We start from the raw sequence: 18737 nt of genomic DNA on the forward strand, positions 1-18737 counted from the left end.
TTGGGCAAGACATAAAATGGAGGGGATAGATAATGTAAGCAGGGAGCTGGCTATGGTTGTGTTGTTTCTGGTGAAGTGTTTGTATTCATCACCCTGGGGGCTAAGCTACCTACGTTGAGTCCGCTGGTTAAGGGTGCAACTGGTGCATACAATGAATATCACTTCACACAATCAATGCAGGTATCCAATGCTAGGACGCCCAATTCAGCGCCGTTCATGTCCAGGTAACTCCCGAGAACCCATCTCCCAATCGCCGAAACAGCTCCTCAGGTTGTTTTACGCCAAACCCCTTTACCCCCCTGGTAACAGTGATAATACATTAAAAAAAACAGTTACGACCTCTGTCGTCTCTCCATTTCTCGTGCCCGCCGCTACATCTCGACCTTCACATTTATTACGACCACTTCTGAAAGAGGGCCCCCGCCCGCATCCGGCGGGGAGACGGTTGTGGAGGGCCGGGTGGGTTGGACAGGCCCGATAAACTTGAACCCGTGAACAGGTCGCGGCTCCTAGCCGCGACTCCTGCTCCGCCGCCGGCTGTCGCGCCGAGTCCGCCCGTGGTCACGGTCACGGTCACGGTCGCGATCCCTGTCTCGGTCTCGTTCCCTGTCCCGTCGGGAGGACACGCTCCGCTCGCGGCGGCTGCGGCGGTAGTGGCTGTCTCTATCCCCATCCCGGTCGCGGTCGCGGTCGCGGTCCCTGGTCCTATCCCTGTCTCTAGACCGGTCCCTCTCGCGATCACGGCTTCTCGACCGGCTCCGGCGTCTCGTGTCTCGACGGTCGTCTCTGGCTCGGTCGCGATCGCGAGAACGGTCGCGCCTGTCGCGGTCCCTATCCCTATCTCTAGGCCTGTCGCGATCGCCATCGTAACGATCACCCCCGCGGTAATCCATGCGATCTCGCTCTCGGTCCCTGTCCCGGTCCCGATCACGGTCCCGATCACGGTCCCGATCACGGTCCCGATCACGATCGCGGTCGCCGGGCAGGTAGCGATCATGTTCCTCCGGTTCACGCCGGCGCTTTAGGTCTGGTGACCTGTCTCCAGCGCGACGATCGTCAATACCAGGCACCGGCATGCCCTTCTCCCTGGCCTCTTTCTGGGCTGCGAGATAGGCCTTGGCTTCCTGCTCACGCTTCTTGACCTCGGCCTGCTTCCACGCCTCCTTTTCGGTGTGGTTGAGGCGAGAGGGAGGCCGGGCCGCGCTCGGCGGCGATCGTGAGCGGCTCCTCGGCCGGCGTTCCTTGTCTTCTTCCTTGACCTTGACCTTGTCCTTGTCATCTTTCTCGCGGGGTTGGTCGCGATCGCGGTCGCGATCACGGCTGCGATCTCGCTGATCGGTGCGAGCGCGCGAACGGCTGCGCTCCCGCCTGTCACGGCGGTCGCGGTTCCTAGATCGAGACCGGCTCCTATCCCGACGGCCGAAGCGCAAACGGGAGCGAGACCGGTCGCGTCGCTCGGTTCTCGGGCGCGGAGAACGACTGCGGTCGCGGGGGTCACGACGGCGGGAGCGGCTTCTTTCCCTCCTGTCGTCGGTCTTCGCCGTCCTCGGACGGGAACGGCTTCGCTCTCGCTTTTCTGTCCTTGGGCGAGACGCGCTGCGGTCTCTCCGCTCATTCTTCCGCTCATCCTTGCGATCATCCCGGCGCGTGGCGCGAGAATCATCGCGACGACTGTGACGATGGTCATCCCGGCGGTCGTCCCGATGGTCATCTCTCCGTTCGTCTCTCCGGTCCCGTAGCCTCGACCGGCTCCTTCTGCGAGAGCGGCTTCGCTCACGAGGTCGTGGCGTGCGGGATCGAGCATCCTTCCGTTTACGGTCGTCATTCCTGGATCGGCTTCTATCCCTCCCGTGGTGAGTCCGAGGAGCGCGCGAAGGACTCCTAGACCTCCGCTTTTCAGGCTTCGCTTCAGGCTCCTTAGGAGCCGTGGGGGGCTTGGTATCACTCGTATCTTTTGAATCTTTAGCCTCCACTGGTTTCCTGGACTCCTTAGCCTCCACTGGCTTCTTAGACTCCACCACAGCCCTCTTGGTTTCCACTGGTTTCGCCTCAGGAGCCTTCGGAGTCGACCGCTGAATCGGGTCAATTGCGGATGCGGGCTTGGTCTTCTTCGGTGGAGGTACCAGAGTTTCGTCAATCTCCAATTCGGGCTGCTTCGTCGTAACCCGCTTGCTTTCCCGAAGAAGGTCGGCCAAGGCTTCCTGCTCCAGACGGTCATGATCCTCTTTGGTGAGAGTTTTTTCGGTTTCGTCTCCTCGATCCTCGGTCGCAGGTTTCGGTCTGTTGTCGTGACTGTCTCGCCGGCCCCGATCACGATCTCTGTCCTTATCCCTGTCCCTGCCTCTATCTCTGTCCCTTGATCGATCCCTCGGAGTGCCCCGGTAGCTGTCGTAACCACGTTCGCGGAATCGATCACGATCTCTGTCGCGCTCCCTGTCCCGGTCGCGGCTTCGGTCCCTGTCTCTCCGGCTCTCCCGCTCCCTATCCCGTTCCTTCTCCCGCTCCTTCTCTTGTTCCCTCTCCTTTTCGCGCCGTTCGCGGCGCTCTTTATCCCTCCGCTCATCCTCCTCGCGTTCCTTCTTTCTCCGTTCTTCCCGAGCAGCCCTCTCCACTTCCCTTCTCTTCGTCTCCTCTCTAGCCTTGATCTCGCGCTCGAGTTGCCGCTTCTTTTCCTCTACCGCCCTTAGCTCCGCCCGAACGCGCTCCCTCTCAGCCCGGCGAGCGGCCGTCTCGGCGGCGTATTCCTCGTCCGTCTTCAAGCCACGCATCCGTTCCTCCTCAGCCGCCTCTTCGCCGATCTCGGCGCAGCGCAAATTGCGGATGTCATCCTCAATCATGCGACTGTCTATGAGCGCGCCAATGACCTCTTCTGCTTTTTGGTAGACGCCGCCGCGGTCGAGTGCGCCGTCGATAAGTGCTGCCGCTTTGCCTCGTTCGAGTGTCAGAAGCTGAGTGGGATTGCGCTCGACCTCTTGCTCGGCGACTTCGAGGATGGCTTTAGTGACCTGGGCTTCATAATCCTGCCTGGACGTCAGTGACCGACGGGAACGACTGTGGTTCTAACGGAGACCCACACTAGCCTCAAACTTCTCCCAGACTTGTTTGCGGATTCTATCGTAGCCGCCCTTTTTCTTGAAAGAGTGCGCCAGGCCTTCGATGGCCGTTCGCGTTGCTGAGGGGAGTGGCAGGTCGGATGCCTTGAATTTCTTGGCAACAGGACGCGCAACTGCATCTGGCTCACTCGAGGGGGCTATGCCCGCAGCATCGACGACGGCGGACATTATGGTGGCTGGGTGAAGGTAGGAACCCGCTGTCGATGTACCATGGAGTTCTTGGTTGCAATGCGGTTCGAGGACATCGGAAGCACGAGCAGCGATGCGAAGCGCGCGGTCCTATTCAAATCATTCTAATGCATTCGCTGTACGTGCGTGGTATGTGGAGAATAATGTCCAATTTAAGGGAAAAGGAGAGTTTGGCAACTTTCCGGTTGCCAGGTCACGGAATGGTCGAGTGCTGGCCGAGTCCTTCCGTTTGTCGCGTTTGAAGGAGGAACGGACCCGCCATGAAAGATTTGGGTGGGTCACGCCAAAAGCTTGGCTAAACAGGGGCAGCAATGCAACCCGGAGCTGCAATCAAGGATGCCAGTGTCTAGCTAAGCCACACCCCCACCACCAAAGCAAGCCTCAGCAGCGCACAGATCCCGAAAAAGGTGGCTTGCCAATTCGAGCTGCCAATCGTCGCCAATTGCCCGCAAACCATCGCAACGTCAGATCACGAAGCTCCGTGCAGTGTCGACAGCTCACCCGGGCGCCAATTCCACTCTCACAACTCCGAACCGAGAAACGCCAGAGGAGAAACACGACTCCTTCACCTCGGCGGTACCGACAAGACCACCCCCACCCCCGACATCCCAAACCCCTCCGAGCGATCGATCACCCACCACACAAGACAAGATGGTTAGCAGAGTCATCTTCTGGACCGGCTTCGGTAAATAACGTCCCCCCCCAGCCCCCACCACCACACCACAACACACCACACCCCATCCCATCCCATCCCACCCCAACAAACCAGCAGATCACAAAGCAGAACAAAACCTAACCCCATCCCCCCCCCCCCCCCCCAAAACAGGCTTCGTCGTCCGCTTCTGGCAACTCGGCATCGAGATGCGGCCCTTCTTCAACCGCAAGGCGCTGTGGGCGTACCCCGTGTTCGGCGGCGTGGGAGCCAGCTTCGGGTACTGGCTGCAGGGCGTGGACGAGCGGCAGACCAAGATGCTGCAGGAGCGCAAGGAGGCCATCCTGGAGAAGCGGGCGCGGCGGGCCGAGCGGGCGGCCGCGGCGGGCGAGGTTGTTGCGTGAGGGCGCAGGATGGATTGATGGCCGATTTGGTTTGGTTTGGGTGGGATTGGAGGTTGGGGTTGCTACCTGCTGCTGCAGGGCTCCGGTCGTGGGGATGGATGGAATGGGATACCTACCTGGGGCAGGGTGGACTGCTGCTTGCTGGGCGGTTGACAGAGATGATGGGGTGGAGAGAGACTACGGTCCCCCGTTCTCGCGGCAGGATCTAGAACATTGGGCAAGCTACAGACGGTGCGCTAGATTCGGTGTACAAAATTATTTTTGATTCCCTTGATTCCCTAGATGGCCCACCCGACTGGAACGAACTCCCAGAGCTGGAAAAATCAGCGCGTCTCGACAGCTCCTTGAGAGTTTTAAATCTCGACCTGGCTTCAACCATCTAGCTACTGTGCCTGCCGCAACATAAGCTACGCATGCACTTGCCCTCGTTCATTCAACCGGGCCCCTGACCTCCTAGTCAATAAGAGGATCCTCCTGCTTCCGCAGCAGAGCCAGGATGGCTTGGGCCGGCGAATTGCCACCACCGCTCTCGAACTCGGTAATGACGCCCGTGATGTACTTGTCATGGGTGTTGTCAAACAGCAGCCGGAAGCAATCCCCCGTGTTCCTCTCCGGGTCGACCTCGTTGTACGTGAGAGAGTCGACCGACACGCGGTCTCGGTCAAAGTTGATGGTTTCGCAAAGAACAATCACCTTGACACCAGCGTTCATGGCGGACATGGCTACATCGGCCGTCCCCGATGACGCATGGAGTGAACCGTTGGCAAAGATGGCCTCGCCTCCGAGAAATACGTTGGAGGCTGCCGCCACCTTGGGCCGCAGACCACCAAGATTAGGAGAGTAGAGCACGGGGATCCCGGCCTGTCGTAGTGTCTTTGCCAGCTCCTGGCCGCTGCGCTCGAACGGGTCGTCAATGACAGTAACATCGAACGACTTGCCGTCGCGCTTCGCTTCGATAAAAGTCTTTTCGACGAGCCGGTGGTGGCCATACGTGAGAATAGTGTCACCCTCGTTGATCGACTCTGCGGCATTCCTAGCAATGGCATACTCGGCCAGGGTGATCCGCTCATTGATCAGAAAATCGATCCACTCCAGGAGACCCTCCTTCGCTTCGTCCTCGGCTGTGTCGATATCGAATTTGTTAACCTTCCCCTTGAGTAGTCGGATGGCATTGCCCATAGCGAAGCACATTGGTCTGGACTCGGTGAGGTACTCGATCTGGGGGTTGAGGACGTGTGGGACAAAGTGCCGAGATAGCGAGTTCCCCTTGGGTGTCTCGTACGACTCGATGACCTAGCCACCATTAACGGGTTGTGCCATGAGGGACCGAGGCAGAAACAAATACAAACCTTCGCAAATGCCAAAAGGGTCGCTCTCAAACGGGAGATGCTGTCGTTGAGGGCAAATGTGGCCATCTGCTGGCCCACTGCCAACACAGCCGGGTGTACGTCTTTGTGTGCCTGGGATGTCGGTATCCGCTTCGCCATTGGAACATGGCTGAAGCAATCGGGGATACCACTCCTGACGTCTTTCTCAGGCACCGGGGAGGATGGCTGCCGCCCAGCAACTGACCCTCGATGTACCTGCAAGTGGCCTCCTTTGCCCAGGGATTGCTGCCCATCCTGCCTCCCCTTGCCTTTGCCTCCTTTCGCATCCCCCGCGGCGCCTTTCTCTTGGACTGGGGATGGTGCTGGCACAGCGATTCTAGCCTCTTTCACCTGTGCTCTCCTCGCTGCTTTTTCTGCCTTCGCCTTGGCTTTTAGCTGCGCCGCTGTGAGCTTTTCCGAGGTGGTGGGGGTGGCACTTGAGCTGGCCGGAGCCGGTACGTTCTTCGCTGCGTCTTGTGCTGCTGGGGCTGCAGTATCGATGGGAGCCCCATTGATAGGGGCTCCGGTGTTCTCGGCGGGCATAATTTGAGTGATTGGTGCCAGGCGACTTGTGAAGAGGGGTGGATGTTTCGTTGATGGGTGGTGCGCGGGGCAGGAAGTGATGGAGAAGCGTTCTCTCCGTTCGTGATTCCCGGGCGGTAGTTGAAACTAGTTGGGACTAGATCCGTGTCACTTTGCAAATGCAGTGTTTCGTTTTCGGCAATATTGTGCAGTGTTGTTTTTCGGTCAAGTAATTTTTGATTTCTTGTGAGTTTGGAATTGGGGAATTGAGTCACAAAGGACGAGCATGCCGCAGCCTTGCCCCGCGCCCCGCAATCGTGCAGGATGAGTCCCAATCAGAGGGCAGAGGCCCCTGCAATTGTTCTCGAAGCACAAAGCTAATCCTTGCTCCCGATGCCTCTTTCCAGGCTCGGGCCTATCAACGCAGACAGTTGGGTGGTGCCAAAACACGAAGGGTACGAAGGGCCGTTTTGTCCCATTCCTCTAAGGCATGGTCCTTTATAAGGCCGCGAAGTCCAATGGTTCCAGATAGGAGAAGAGCAAATATATCATACATAGTATGTTGTACAGGAGTCCCGCAGCGGACCATCCTCATTCCTTTATCAACCCCGGCTCTTCTGCCACCGGACCTGGGGCTGCTGTTTCTGCCTCTACCGGGGCATCCTCCGTGACTGCCGGGGCATCCTCCGTGGCTGCCGGGGCCTCCTCCGTGGCTGCCGGGGCCTCCTCCGTGGCTGCCGGGGCCTCCTCAGTGACTGCCGGGGCATCCTCTGTGACCGCCGCCGGCGCCGCCTTTGTGGGACTGCCAGTCGGCGCGTGCAGAAGCAGGACCAGCATTTCTCCCACGGCGCCCTCCCTCGGTTTGGTCTCCTTGGCCCCAGGAACTTCCTCAACCGCTAATTCGAGGTTCTGGAGCACGACCTTCGCCTCCTCCAGCGACGCTCTTTTCTTCGCCCTCTTTTTCGGGTGCATCATAGTGACTCGGACCTGGCACCCCTTGCTGAGGAACTTCTTGAGCTGCGTCATTCTCGTGCGTAAGTCGTGGGGCGCGATCGCCCAGTTGAGTTCCAACTCCTTGGTCACAATCTTGGGCGTGTTCTTCTTGATCGCCAGCTTCTCGGCCTCCGCCGCCATCTCGGCCTTGCGGTCTCCGATGCGGCAGATCGGGTATTCCGGACCGTTTGACAAGGGATCTACCCTGGGGGTAGCGACGAGGATGAGGGAGTCCCGGTCCAGGTCGAGCTGCTTGAGCACGAGGTTTGTTCGTTGCGGCTCGGAGAGTCTGCCGTCTTCCTGCCGCACCTGGATCCACGGGAAGACAATGTCGTAGTCACGCATCGTGCGGCTCTCTGCGGGGGCATCTTTGGCCTCTTTCCCGGTCCTCGCAGGCTTCCGTCTGTAGTTCAGTTGGGCGGCATGGTAGACGGAAAAGTGTCGTCGTGGCGGCGAGGAGAAGGAGGGCTGGATGGGAACGGTTCGGCTGGGTAGCAGCAGGCGCTGCAGTTGGCCCGGTTTCTCCAATGCCGTGGCATTGCTAATAAAGACCTTGCAAAGGGCGGTGGCCGGGTTGAAGAGGCATTGCGAGGCCCTCATGGTGGGCTGAAGAGCTCGAGCTTGATTGACGCAAAGTTCTGCTTGAAATTGAAAAGAAACAAATCACTTTTGCACTTTTCGGCATGCAGGAACTTGCGACTGGGCGACGAGTTTCCAAACCCCTGTCATCGGGAAATTTTAACCAATAAACTCCCACCAACTCCCAGAAGCTTGGGGCTTGGCAATATCTGCAGGTCCGGGATGTCATACCACCCTTCCATTCGTTCACCCAAACATCTCTGATCAACCTCACTCACAAACCACCACTATGACCCGCTGACCTCACCAAACACCCTACCTACCTCATGCCCTCCATAACCCCCATCCTGCGAGGTCTCCTCAGGCCAACCAGGTTCCGACTCTCCCCCAACAAACCAACCAGCCCCCATTCACCACCACCACCATCAGGACGACGACCACCACCCTCACAACCACCACCACCCTCACCCACCAACACCACACCCAACACCACACCCCCCCCAACCCCCCCCAACCATGGCCGCCACCTCCCCTCCTGGGTCGGCCACCCCGCCCGGGTAATCATCACCACGCTCAAGTTCGTCGCCTTCACGCACCTGATCTGGGAGTACGTGATCTCGATGGCGCCGGCGTCGGGCCCGTCGATGCTGCCGACGTTCGAGGTGCTGGGCGAGTGGCTGCTGGTGTCGAAGCTGCACCGGTTCGGGCGCGGGGTGGCGGTGGGCGACGTGGTGGCGTACAACATCCCGATCAACGAGGAAGTGGGCGTCAAGCGCGTGCTGGGCCTGCCGGGGGATTACGTGCTGATGGATACGCCGCCGGATGAGGTTGCGGCGGGGGGCGGCGGCGGCGGTGGTGGTGGTGGTGGTGGTGGTGCGGGGGGTGGGGCTGGGACTGGGGGTGGGAGTATGATTCAGGTTCGTTTCTTTTCTTCTTTTCTTCTTTCGTTCGTCGGTAGCTGTTCGGGTCTTGCCCGTGCTGACTTGGATCTGTTTAGGTACCAAAGGGTCATTGCTGGATTGTCGGGGATAACTTGGTAGCGTCCCGGGACTCGAGGTATTTCGGTCCGGTGCCGCTGGCCCTGATCCGGGGCAAGGTCATTGCCACGATGAGGCCGTTCTCTGAGTTCAAGTGGATCACCAACTCGATGCAGAGAGCAGAAAGCCCGGCCGAGGGTTGATCAAGCGATAGAACCCTACACACGTATTATTACAACACGTTTGGTCAACGCCAGCACCATCCCGAAACGGGCAATGTAAGTCTCATCAACATGGTGCATATGTATAAATTGTGGGTTCTAATTACATCGGCTACGACAGGCCAGGCCTAGGATAGCAATCCAGGACGGCCGTGTTGGTAATGGGTAAAGAGGCATCGCGGGAAACCGCGGGGTATGATAGTAGCTCGGGCGGCCCGACGTCATCCGTATCACTCTTCTGCGCCATAATACAAAAGAAAAACAAAGCAGGGGGTTGAGGCCCTCGAAAGAACCCAGCAACCCAGATTGTCCCCACGTCCCCCCCACCCCCAAACATCCCTCCCAATGCTCATCTGCAGTGTACACATCTCCCGGAGTCCCCCACTTCCGCCCCATGTATGTAGAAATACTGACGCCGCCAACTCCACGCCGTTCCTATGCGCAATGGACAAAACAGAAAACAAGAGAAACCTCTGGGTATATGGGTCTAAGGGCAGACGGACCCCGCGCCCCCATCAACACCAGGGGGTTATTATTAGCCCTCGATGTGGCTCTTCGACGCACCCTGACCCAGCAGCTCCAGGCACCGCTGAGCCAGGTTCACCACCTCGCCCTCATCATCGTCCTCAGCCTCGTTGTCCGACTCCATCATCTGGCGGTTGGCAATCTGCTTAATCATGTCAACAACGCCATCTGATTTCCCGATGAGACCGATGAGCTTCTTGTCCTCCGACTCGAGCAGCTGGAGCAACGTCCAGATGGCAATGTGCTGGAAGGTGGCATCTCCGCTCGCAAGGAAGCGGTTGAGATAGCCGTGGATGCCGTCTCTGGGCTCCATCCAGTTCTGGACAAAGATGCTGTAGTCGCCCACTGTCTTTATGTCAGTATGAAATATCGAGCAACTTAGTACGTGGGACTGACCTTTGGAAGAGAGATTGCCCAGCGCGGCGGCGCTGTTCCCCTGCACCTCAACGCTAGGGGACATGGTCAGTGGGATCAGAACGTCAAAGACGCCAAGCTCTAGGAGATGGGTCTTGAGCTCGTCGCTCAGCGCAAGGACGGCAATGGCAGCTGTCATCTCGGACTGGACTGTGACGGGGACCTCCAGAACGAGCTGCTTGCACTTTTGGACGGCGCCCGCCTCGAGGACAAGCGACTTGTTCCGGTCCGAGCTCGCTGCCAAGTTGCGGAGCGTCGAGATGGCATGGCACTGGATTTCCTCGTTATCCGTCGATCCGAGCAGGTCGACTAGCGGCTTGAGGAAGCCGGCCTCGATGATCGGGGATTCGTTCTGGGGGTGGATCGAGATATTGCGGATGCATGCGACGGCAGACAGGATGAGCGGCAGATACGAAGACCGGAGAAGGCGGAGCAGTGGCCCAAGCCCGTGGGCCTGGACGATCTCAAGCTGATATTTCTCGTCCGATGCAAGGTTCCGGAGGGCCAAGGCTGCCTGGCACTGGACCTTGGGCGATGAGGATTCTGTCAGGTTAACGAGGTACTGGACGAGTCGCTGTTCGGTCTCGGCGAGCTTCCGCCTATTGTTGGCATCGACAGCGATATTGCTCAGGGCCGTCGTGCAATAATATTGCACATCAACATCCGAGGATGACAAGAGCTGGACAAGTACAGGGATAGCACCGGCATTGACGAGCTGCTGGCGGTTCTCATCTGCAAAGTGTTAGTCGTAGGCTGCCACAGACCTGGACGGGCAACGTACCAGAATGTGTCATGTTGAGAAGCGCGCCAGTGGCATTCCTCTGTACTCTCATATCCTTGGATTTTGCCAGCCTAGTCAGGGGGCCAAGAGCGCCAGATCTTGCGATCTTGGCCTTGTTCTCCTCGTGCGTAGCGAGGTTGGTGATACAACCGACAGCATTGCACTGGACCTCGACATTCGGCGACATCATTTGCTTGATGAGAGGTTGCAGCCCGCCGAGTTGGACGATCAGGACCTTGTTGTCGGCTGGGTTGGGGGTTAGCAGTCTTCCTACAAGCCGCAGCTGCAACCGCGGCCTCGATGAGGGACCTACTGTTAACGGCAAGGTTGCCCAGCGCGGCACTGGCGGCCCGTTGCACTTCAATATCAGAATTCTCGAGGAGAAAGAGGATGGGCCCGAGGGTGTCCCGGTCAACAGCCCGGACATCTAGAGCAACAGCCTAGGTTAGCTTCATCTGTAAGAGGTTCCGTCCGGATCGCCGTCCAGTTCTCAGCCCAAAAATGCACACGCACCTCGCTCGGTGATCTCAGCGAAGGTTAGACTTGCGCTCCGTTGAAGATCGATGTTATCCGAATAGACAAGGGTGCTCAGAGCTCGGAGGGGTTCGCCCGAGAAGAAATCAGTTTCGGCGCGCTACAAATCGGTCAGGTCAGCCCCAGGTCTGTCAGTCGCAGGCGAGCATAGTTGTTCTCACATTTTCAAGGTATTGTAGCAGGTCGGCAACGGCCTCTCGCTCGTTCTCGGCGAGCACATTCTCGTAGAGGGCATCGCGGGATTTGCCTAAGCCTGTTAGCGCCGGGCGGATTTGAGGATGGCGGGATCGCGATTATACCTCCACAGCACGAGGAGCTGCAGATGCCCATTGCCGCTTATATGGGTACACCGACGGACCCAGCGTCGTGGTCGGTTGGTTGCCTGGGCAGCTTTGAGGAGTCGTCGGGTTCGAATGCAGGTTGGTGGTGTTTCGTGATTCGGAGGACGGAGGGCGGCGGGAAGCGGTCCTTAGGTGGTCGCACGCAACAGGCACACTGTTCAGGAAGGCTTCGAATCCCTTGAATGTAAATCAGAGAAGCGCTCACAGATGAAGTGTGCCTTCTTTGTGCCCGATCGCGATGGTCGTGCTGCGCTGGCAGACACTGGCGGTCGGTCGGCTGTGTGGTTGTTTTGGCGGGTCAGCTGCGTCGAAGGAGACGCAACAACCAAGCCCGGCCCCATTCAGCAATGATCGAAGCTGCCTTGCCTTGTTCGCCCGGCAGCCGGCTCTGAATTCAAGGCCGTGCGTCAGTGGGCTCGCCTAAGGGACCGACCGAGTGCACGGGCCAAGGTACCGAGTCCCTGCACCAGAAACACCCATCACCCAACAAGCAACAGCTGAGCAATTCTGTGCCAATGCCGACCACTGATCGTAAGAGGCGGGATTGTCAAGTTGAATTGGCCTAAGAAAACGTTCCTCAAACCATCACAGCGTGCATAGCGATTTACTAGCCGTTTACTACCTAGACGAACGAGAACAGAACCCGTCTCTGACCTGGCATGCTCTGCTGTCACATTGTCTCGTTTATAACCTAGGCATCCTTTGATTCTCAGTTGTGGAGGCAGGTGTTATTCAGATTTGGAGTCCCAGTCCGTACTTTGAGTTGTATGGTTGACTCAAATCCAAAAGAATCCCTTTTGTTTCTTATACATGTCAATGGGAAAGGGAAACCTACCTAGGTAGGCTTCCAAGTTTAATCCAGGTAACCTCTCACTTTTCCAACACCCAGTCATTAGGTTGCTTGCTTAACACCCTTTACTCTCCCGAGAGGTGCGTTACGGAGAGTCCCCGCCAGCATGCTTGTGTCCTGTGCCTCGATAACTCTCGAAGTTCCCAATAGGCAGCACCGGTCAAAGGATTCTGCAACCTTGCTCTTCTTAATTCTAGTGTGCTCGACACATTGCGTTCATTTCAAAACAGTATTTATTTACCATCAGCGGCATAAACTCCTCTTAAACGCGCGTAACCCAGTGTGTCCGTGGAAATTTGCAGTGCCTCCATGTGTGTAAGTGACGGAAGCCGGCTCAAGTCATATTAAGGTGCATTGGGAGTTACCCTGCTGGCGGGGTGGAGGTTTTGAGGTTGTCTTCGGGCTGGTTTCCCCGCATCCACTCTCCAAATCTTCCAACCAAGGTAAAGACCTACCTACCACCTGGTGAGGATTGAAATAACTGAGTATGGGACCGGTAGGGGGCTTGAATGTTTTCTGGTTAACGTCAGTTTGAAGAATTCAGCATATTGGTGTTGGCGTGTCGAGTTAAATCACCAGCGATCTCACTTGTCAAAGAACGAGAGGGGTCGACGCCACTGACTTTCAGGTCACACCGCGTCACACCTCCCCGTCATTACCAGTCAATGCAGCCTTCACAGGGCGGCTTCAGCCTACCATTCCAGCCCGCCCGGTTCCCAGCAGAGAAAAGCGGAGAACTCTAATTCAAAGGGTAGGTCGGTTTTTTGACACAGCAACTCCCGGTCACTTTCATTCCCCATGTTCACCTCGAGCCGCATGCAAGAGGCATTGGTCCCAGAACATACACACAGTAGAGAAACGTAAAGGCAATCGGTTGCCGTCGCAAACACTTTTCTCTCGCGCCAAATTCCAGAATCTGCCGAGTTTGCTTGTTTGTCAGGTCACTTCCGGTCTTCGGTCTTCGGTCCGCTCGACGCTCTAGCCCGAGGTAGCCCCAGTAAAACGAACCAGACTGCGACTGGACTGGACAGGGGAAACTTCCCCGATGTGTGTTCCACCATCACGATAATGATGGACGACCCTCGTGCTCCCCCCGAAGCGGCACATCCCAGCTCCCGCAGCGCTCCGCCCGCCCTCGCTCCCACCGCAACTACCGACGGGGAAAATGGCAGTCAGCTGCCCCTGCGTTCCGGTCACGAGCTCCCCTTTGTTGCGCCCTCGTCGTACCTCCGTCCGAAGCTCCCTAGTCGCACCATGTCGGAGAAGACTCCAAGCGCCCTGGACAAGGAGCAGATGCAAGGTCTGGTGAGCATGCCCTTTCCGAGATAACCATAGCCGGCCCGCTCTGTCTCCGCAATCGTTGGCTTTTAGAGCAACAGAGGCTGCGATGCGGGGTTCCGGCCTTCGTAGTAGATTTGGCGCCCCAGCTAACACACACCTCACATAGCGAGGTATCCGCGAGTTCTTGAAAGTTCGGACTAGCTACGATGTGCTCCCATTGTCTTTCCGTCTCGTCGTTCTCGACAATGAGCTACTCGTTCGAAAGAGCTTGAACATTCTCATCCAAAACGGTACGCCACCTCCAACCCCCGCGCGCCAGTTCGCCCCAAGCCGGAGGGTAGCACAACGGGCTAGAAATGCTGACCGGATCATGCGCAGGCATCGTTTCAGCACCGCTATGGGATTCGAACAAGTCGAGCTTTGCCGGCTTGCTGACGAGCACCGACTACATCAATGTGATCCAATACTACTGCCAGTTTCCCGACGAGATCGACCAAGTCGACAAGTTTCGCCTCAGCAGCCTTCGAGGTAGGGAGCCGTCGTCAGTCGAGATGAACATGGAGAGGCTAACCAGTATCTCCGGTAGATATCGAGCGAGCGATTGGCGTTCTGCCTCTTGAGACGGTGTCTGTCCACCCGATGCGCCCGTTGTACGAGGCATGTCGTCGCATGCTCAAGACGAGGGCCAGGAGGATCCCCCTGGTTGATGTTGATGAAGAGACGGGCCGGGAGATGGTGGTCAGCGTCATTACCCAGTACCGCATCCTCAAGTTCATCGCCGTCAACAACGAGAAGCATACTATATTGCTCAAGAAGTCCGTGCGAGAGTTGGGGCTGGGAACCTACACCAACCTGGAAACGGCGGACATGAACAGCTCCGTCCTGGACGTGATTCACCTGATGGTTAAGCACAACATCTCGGCAGTCCCGATCCTCGACAAGGACAACAAGGTTCTGAACGTGTTTGAGGCGGTCGATGTCATTCCCTGCATCAAAGGCGGGGCCTACGACGAGCTGACCGCATCGGTTGGCGAGGCCCTCTGCAAGCGCGCCGACGATTTCCCCGGCATCTACACATGCAACGAGGACGACCGGCTGGATGCCATATTCGAAACGATTCGCAAGTCGAGGGTTCACCGGCTCATCGTAGTCGATGATGAGAGCCGTCTCAAGGGTATCATCTCGCTCTCGGACATCCTCAAGCACGTCCTACTGTTTGGCGAGGAGGAGGACAATATCCGGGCTGGTTAGCATGGTCCTCCCTGATGGGGTGCCCGACTGCCGTGGGTCGGCTGTTCTGGCTGGCGGCGGGCCGTCTCCCTTCCCGGTATTTATTATTTCTACCGTTGATTTTTTTGCATTCGCGTGGCGTCAAGGCGGGATGTGGATAACGGATACTGGTTGCATGTGTTCTCCTTTACCCAAGGTATAGATCTGCTTTCTTGTCCTCTTAAAAGATGCGACACAAACTCCCTGCGACTCCAATAAATTGTGAAGACTGGCTACACTGGCGGCGCACTGGGTAATCAACAAACGGCCCGACCAACACCGAAAAACGGTAACCACAAATGGCCCCAAATGATCTCAGAATCCTGCCTCAGGTTCTCACTGGATCCTAATCTCCTTTTGTTTTGTTGTGTTCAAGGGAAGGAACCGGGCGGCGACCTGATCCGGTCTGGTCTGTACGAGTCACCCAGGCATGCGAGACGGGAAGCAGCAGCCAAACCTAGCCGACCACAGCTCCCGTTCTGAGACCATCGCAACCCGTTTGTTGTTCCAGTCGATTATGGCCGAGGAACATATCTTACGTTTATTAGACTCTCATCCTTGCTAGTCGCGGCGCATTTGTCCTGGCGACCGACCACCCGCGCCTCGACTCGGAGCAATCATCATTCTGCTTGAACGGCATTACGACTGAACTAGAAATGGATGCCGTATCCGCACACTCGGCAGACACCCCGCCGACCGGCTGGGACGCATTCTCCCTCCCAAAGCGACCCCTCCGCCACGCTGAACCGACTTGGGCTCGGCTTCCTCTTTCCACCGCGGACGGTCACCTCGCTATTCCAACCCACGAGAGGCGGGCGAATGCAACCAGCGCGACTTGGACCTCGTCCAGTGGGGATCTTGCTGACTTCTCCGATACCGATGATCTCGAAGTCCGCGATGAGTTTGTGCAGGAGTATAACAGGGTCGCAAGAAAGGTGTGATCTACCCTCCTCCTAGTCCTCGCCTCAACATAAACATCGCTGACCATTACAGCATGGCATTCGTACGTTGGCGTCAAACATGAACAGTCCATCGCTGGTCAGTTCTCCCTCATACCCCGACCCCCGCTGGAAGACTCTCTAAACTCCGAATAGCCAGGCCAATACCCCCTACAACAGAGACCAGGCTGGTTCTCGCGCACATTCCTGCGCCAGGTCTCCGCGGCAAGCGATACAAGCTCAACGAAATCAGATAAGAAAGTCAAGCCCAAGCGCAGTATCGGCGACTTGGCTCTACGTGTCGTAAATGGGGCAAAGAAAGACGGTCTCCAGGACGAGGACCTTCAGTCTCTTGTTCGTCTCTGTGGCAAGAGCAAACTGTACCTACCGTCGGAATATTCACCATGCTCCCTCGCGCTCCCCACATGCTTTCGCGCTACTGCACAATACCTCGTACAACATGGTAGGCGCCGCGCGGTCACTGGCCTTGGACCCTTGGGTAGTGTGCTAACACAATGGCAGGGGGGGAAACCCGAGGTGTGTTTCGAATACCGGGCTCGGTTCGCCTAGTTAATGCTCTCTACGCCCACTATTGCGCCGATGGTGATCCGAACGATATCTCCAGTACCACTTGCTGCCCCGATTTGCCGACTCACATCAAAACTGGCCCACACGACGTCGCTTCCACTTTCAAGCGCCTCTTGTCCGGCTTGCCCGGAGGAATTCTAGGGTCTCTGTCTCTTTTCGACGCATTGGTCGCCATTCACTATGAGTTAAAAGGGGAGCCGGAATTTCTCAAGACGAAGCAGACCAAGCTGAGGGCGAGACTCATAGCTTTGGTTATCGGCACCGTCAAGTCTCGGCTCCGTCGTGATTTAATATGCGCGGTATTTGGTCTGCTCTGCCTGATCGGACGTGCCGCCGAGAAGGCACCACGAGAGGATGAGCATGGGAGACCGCTGCCGACCTCTGATCTAATGAGATACAATGCCCTGGGAATCGTCTTCGGCCCGTTGCTCGTTGGGGATCTCCTCACTTCGTATGCCATGCAAGTGGGCGACACCGCTCCGGGGCCGGCGCTATTCCCAGCCACGGCCCCCAATGGTGGGAAGGATAGGCGAGGATCCAAGGTTATGGAGGATGCTCAACAACCGTCTTTGGCGGTTGACAAGGTTTACATGGCAAACAACATCACCGAAATGCTCATTACGCACTGGCGGGAGGTCGTCAGGCATATGAGGAGCCTTGGAGCGTCGAAGCCAGATCGAGATGGACCACAGCGCAGGGCTGGGCTGCGGCCTTCTGTATCAGAAGGATTCGGTTTGAAGATACCGCGCGATCTCTTCAAGCCTGGTGGATCACCAGTTCCGCCTAGCCCTACCCCTCCCGAATCTGGTAAGTTCACTCACCAGGGAAACGTGAAAGGAGCTAGCTAACCGCGTGGTAAGTGAGCAATGCACACGAGAATCTGCGCCCGCCCCTCGTGCTTCCGCGCCGACGGCCCAGGGGTAAACGGCCGTTATCCAGCAGCCTCGCGGGCGTCGAAGCATCGTTGCTATCACCTCCCGTGGAGGAGCCGTCTCCGGCCGCGTATTCGAGGCTTAGGGGTCTTGACGGTGCTGAGAGTCAACAAAGTCACCACGCTCCACCAAACTATCCCACTTCAGCCGCAGGAAAGTCAGGCGAAACTCCGCAAACCCCGAACCACAAACCAGAAGGTTTTAAAGGATCTGCCAAATACTCGCACAACACGGCGACCCCTACGTCCCAGGCAACGCGTCGGGCCCAATTAAATGCCCAAGAAAGAGACCACTCCTCTCGATTGACGATTGGAGACGGATCCCCAAATACTCCGCGGGTACTGCGCAGATGGCAAAATGTCGAGAATAGACTCAGGGTGACCTCGAGGGGAGCGAATCCATTTAAAAGGAACCTATACAGAGAGAGTGCGGCATCGGGCGCCGCCCTTCACGGCCAGGGGGAGACAGGGACCCAAAGAGCTTTGGCGCGGAAGATATCGCAGGACACACTACCGTCAACACTGAGGGGGTCGTTTGAAGACAAGGTCGAACGTGGAGTAGATACGCCTAGGGCGGACATATTTGGTCTTGGCCGATCGCGGCTGGCAGCATGGAGATCAAAACGCAAATCTCTTGTGTCTACGGGCACGGGAAGCCCTCTGCCCAGCCACTCGCATCCGAGAGAGGTTAGTGGGGAGCGAACTGGGTCAGAGAGCTCAACGAGGGTTCTATCAAACCAACACAAAGGATCAGGATCGTCTCCGACAGCTGAGCGTCAAGGACATGACGGTTTCTCAGAGAACCGCGTCGGCAGCGCCACAGCCCGGGAAGATATCCCTACAATATTTGGTGAATGCTTCTCAAATCGAGGGCCTTCTGTGGACTGTAGTAGTGCGAAGTCCAGCCCGGCAGCGAGCTACGTGCAGCAAACCCGCCCGTTCCAGGTTATTTCTAGCAACACCGTGGCTTGGAGGCCATCATCCGAGGACCACAATACCCGAAATAGTACAGATATTCCGCAAGAAGAGCTGCTGTCGAGGGGTGAGGACAAAAGGCCAATCCACTCAAAAGCTCGCCGGTCCTTCCCTCTCGGTCCCAGACCAGACCCAGCACGATTATCAATCGACACTATCCCTCAATCGAGGCCAACAAAGTCAGACAGCAGTGCGGTCAAGGCCATGGCAGCTATGTTCGAGAGCGCCGTCAAGTACCCACATTCGCTTCCCCCTTCCACAGAAAACCTCATCAGCCAAGTCGACTCCAGATC

General features: G+C 57.3%; 9 protein-coding genes across 9 annotated transcripts; 5 read left to right on the forward strand and 4 right to left on the reverse strand.

Moving 5' to 3' along the window:
* Positions 1 to 495: 495 nt before the first annotated feature.
* Positions 496 to 3540, reverse strand: B0H64DRAFT_127354 (complex proteins associated with Set1p component shg1-domain-containing protein). The gene is made up of 2 exons (XM_062798070.1): positions 3075 to 3540; positions 496 to 3020 (listed from the first exon to the last, which is right to left on the reverse strand). Exons 1-2 carry the CDS (start codon positions 3279 to 3281, stop codon positions 510 to 512), a joined length of 2718 nt encoding a protein of 905 aa, XP_062661093.1. The 5' UTR covers positions 3282 to 3540; the 3' UTR covers positions 496 to 509.
* Positions 3541 to 3953: 413 nt separating this feature from the next.
* B0H64DRAFT_441034 (uncharacterized protein) lies at positions 3954 to 4358 on the forward strand (the record flags this gene model as incomplete). Its single annotated transcript, XM_062806536.1, has 2 exons — positions 3954 to 3987; positions 4129 to 4358. 2 exons carry the CDS (start codon positions 3954 to 3956, stop codon positions 4356 to 4358), a joined length of 264 nt encoding a protein of 87 aa, XP_062661094.1.
* Positions 4359 to 4717: 359 nt separating this feature from the next.
* On the reverse strand, positions 4718 to 6506 carry B0H64DRAFT_127367 (uncharacterized protein). The gene is made up of 2 exons (XM_062798071.1): positions 5708 to 6506; positions 4718 to 5651 (listed from the first exon to the last, which is right to left on the reverse strand). The coding sequence occupies exons 1-2, from the start codon at positions 6266 to 6268 to the stop codon at positions 4812 to 4814; spliced, it is 1401 nt and encodes a 466-aa protein (XP_062661095.1). The 5' UTR covers positions 6269 to 6506; the 3' UTR covers positions 4718 to 4811.
* An 89-nt stretch (positions 6507 to 6595) lies between these two features.
* B0H64DRAFT_392491 (uncharacterized protein) lies at positions 6596 to 7923 on the reverse strand. The gene has a single exon (XM_062803559.1). It carries the CDS (start codon positions 7838 to 7840, stop codon positions 6839 to 6841), a length of 1002 nt encoding a protein of 333 aa, XP_062661096.1. The 5' UTR covers positions 7841 to 7923; the 3' UTR covers positions 6596 to 6838.
* Positions 7924 to 8076: 153 nt separating this feature from the next.
* B0H64DRAFT_431489 (uncharacterized protein) lies at positions 8077 to 9344 on the forward strand. The gene is made up of 2 exons (XM_062805973.1): positions 8077 to 8736; positions 8817 to 9344. The coding sequence occupies exons 1-2, from the start codon at positions 8146 to 8148 to the stop codon at positions 8997 to 8999; spliced, it is 774 nt and encodes a 257-aa protein (XP_062661097.1). The 5' UTR covers positions 8077 to 8145; the 3' UTR covers positions 9000 to 9344.
* Positions 9345 to 11989, reverse strand: B0H64DRAFT_392496 (armadillo-type protein). Its single transcript, XM_062803560.1, has 7 exons — positions 11571 to 11989; positions 11433 to 11518; positions 11251 to 11371; positions 11051 to 11164; positions 10738 to 10983; positions 9939 to 10688; positions 9345 to 9887 (listed from the first exon to the last, which is right to left on the reverse strand). The coding sequence occupies exons 1-7, from the start codon at positions 11599 to 11601 to the stop codon at positions 9553 to 9555; spliced, it is 1683 nt and encodes a 560-aa protein (XP_062661098.1). The 5' UTR covers positions 11602 to 11989; the 3' UTR covers positions 9345 to 9552.
* Positions 11990 to 12094: 105 nt separating this feature from the next.
* Positions 12095 to 13043, forward strand: B0H64DRAFT_392498 (uncharacterized protein). The gene has a single exon (XM_062803561.1). It carries the CDS (start codon positions 12569 to 12571, stop codon positions 12779 to 12781), a length of 213 nt encoding a protein of 70 aa, XP_062661099.1. The 5' UTR covers positions 12095 to 12568; the 3' UTR covers positions 12782 to 13043.
* Positions 13044 to 13533: 490 nt separating this feature from the next.
* On the forward strand, positions 13534 to 14994 carry B0H64DRAFT_372928 (uncharacterized protein; the record flags this gene model as incomplete). The annotated part of the gene is made up of 4 exons (XM_062802250.1): positions 13534 to 13767; positions 13910 to 14033; positions 14122 to 14271; positions 14330 to 14994. The coding sequence occupies 4 exons, from the start codon at positions 13534 to 13536 to the stop codon at positions 14992 to 14994; spliced, it is 1173 nt and encodes a 390-aa protein (XP_062661100.1).
* A 674-nt stretch (positions 14995 to 15668) lies between these two features.
* Positions 15669 to 17555, forward strand: B0H64DRAFT_372929 (uncharacterized protein; the record flags this gene model as incomplete). The annotated part of the gene is made up of 6 exons (XM_062802251.1): positions 15669 to 15947; positions 16107 to 16413; positions 16473 to 16487; positions 16521 to 17345; positions 17383 to 17393; positions 17478 to 17555. The coding sequence occupies 6 exons, from the start codon at positions 15669 to 15671 to the stop codon at positions 17553 to 17555; spliced, it is 1515 nt and encodes a 504-aa protein (XP_062661101.1).
* Between the last annotated feature and the right edge of the window lie 1182 nt (positions 17556 to 18737).

This window comes from Chaetomium fimeti, assembly GCF_033439085.1.
Source record: "Chaetomium fimeti strain CBS 168.71 chromosome Unknown B0H64scaffold_3, whole genome shotgun sequence".
Taxonomy (NCBI): Eukaryota; Fungi; Ascomycota; class Sordariomycetes; order Sordariales; family Chaetomiaceae; genus Chaetomium; species Chaetomium fimeti.

Excerpts from the sequence above, each read along its gene's own strand:
- B0H64DRAFT_127354 (XM_062798070.1), bottom strand. The coding sequence starts at position 3,281 with ATGTCCGCCGTCGTCGATGCTGCGGGCATAGCCCCCTCGAGTGAGCCA. Across the intron at positions 3,021-3,074 it reads GGGAGAAGTTTGAGGCTAGT|GATTATGAAGCCCAGGTCAC; the intron begins GTGGGTCTCCGT and ends ACGTCCAGGCAG.
- B0H64DRAFT_127367 (XM_062798071.1), bottom strand. The coding sequence starts at position 6,268 with ATGCCCGCCGAGAACACCGGAGCCCCTATCAATGGGGCTCCCATCGAT. Across the intron at positions 5,652-5,707 it reads CCCTTTTGGCATTTGCGAAG|GTCATCGAGTCGTACGAGAC; the intron begins GTTTGTATTTGT and ends AATGGTGGCTAG.
- B0H64DRAFT_392491 (XM_062803559.1), bottom strand. The coding sequence starts at position 7,840 with ATGAGGGCCTCGCAATGCCTCTTCAACCCGGCCACCGCCCTTTGCAAG.
- B0H64DRAFT_431489 (XM_062805973.1), top strand. The coding sequence starts at position 8,146 with ATGCCCTCCATAACCCCCATCCTGCGAGGTCTCCTCAGGCCAACCAGG. Across the intron at positions 8,737-8,816 it reads GGGGTGGGAGTATGATTCAG|GTACCAAAGGGTCATTGCTG; the intron begins GTTCGTTTCTTT and ends GGATCTGTTTAG.
- B0H64DRAFT_392496 (XM_062803560.1), bottom strand. The coding sequence starts at position 11,601 with ATGGGCATCTGCAGCTCCTCGTGCTGTGGAG. Across the intron at positions 11,165-11,250 it reads CGCTGAGATCACCGAGCGAG|ATGTCCGGGCTGTTGACCGG; the intron begins GTGCGTGTGCAT and ends CTGTTGCTCTAG. Across the intron at positions 10,984-11,050 it reads GGGCAACCTTGCCGTTAACA|CCGACAACAAGGTCCTGATC; the intron begins GTAGGTCCCTCA and ends CCCCCAACCCAG.
- B0H64DRAFT_392498 (XM_062803561.1), top strand. The coding sequence starts at position 12,569 with ATGCTTGTGTCCTGTGCCTCGATAACTCTCGAAGTTCCCAATAGGCAG.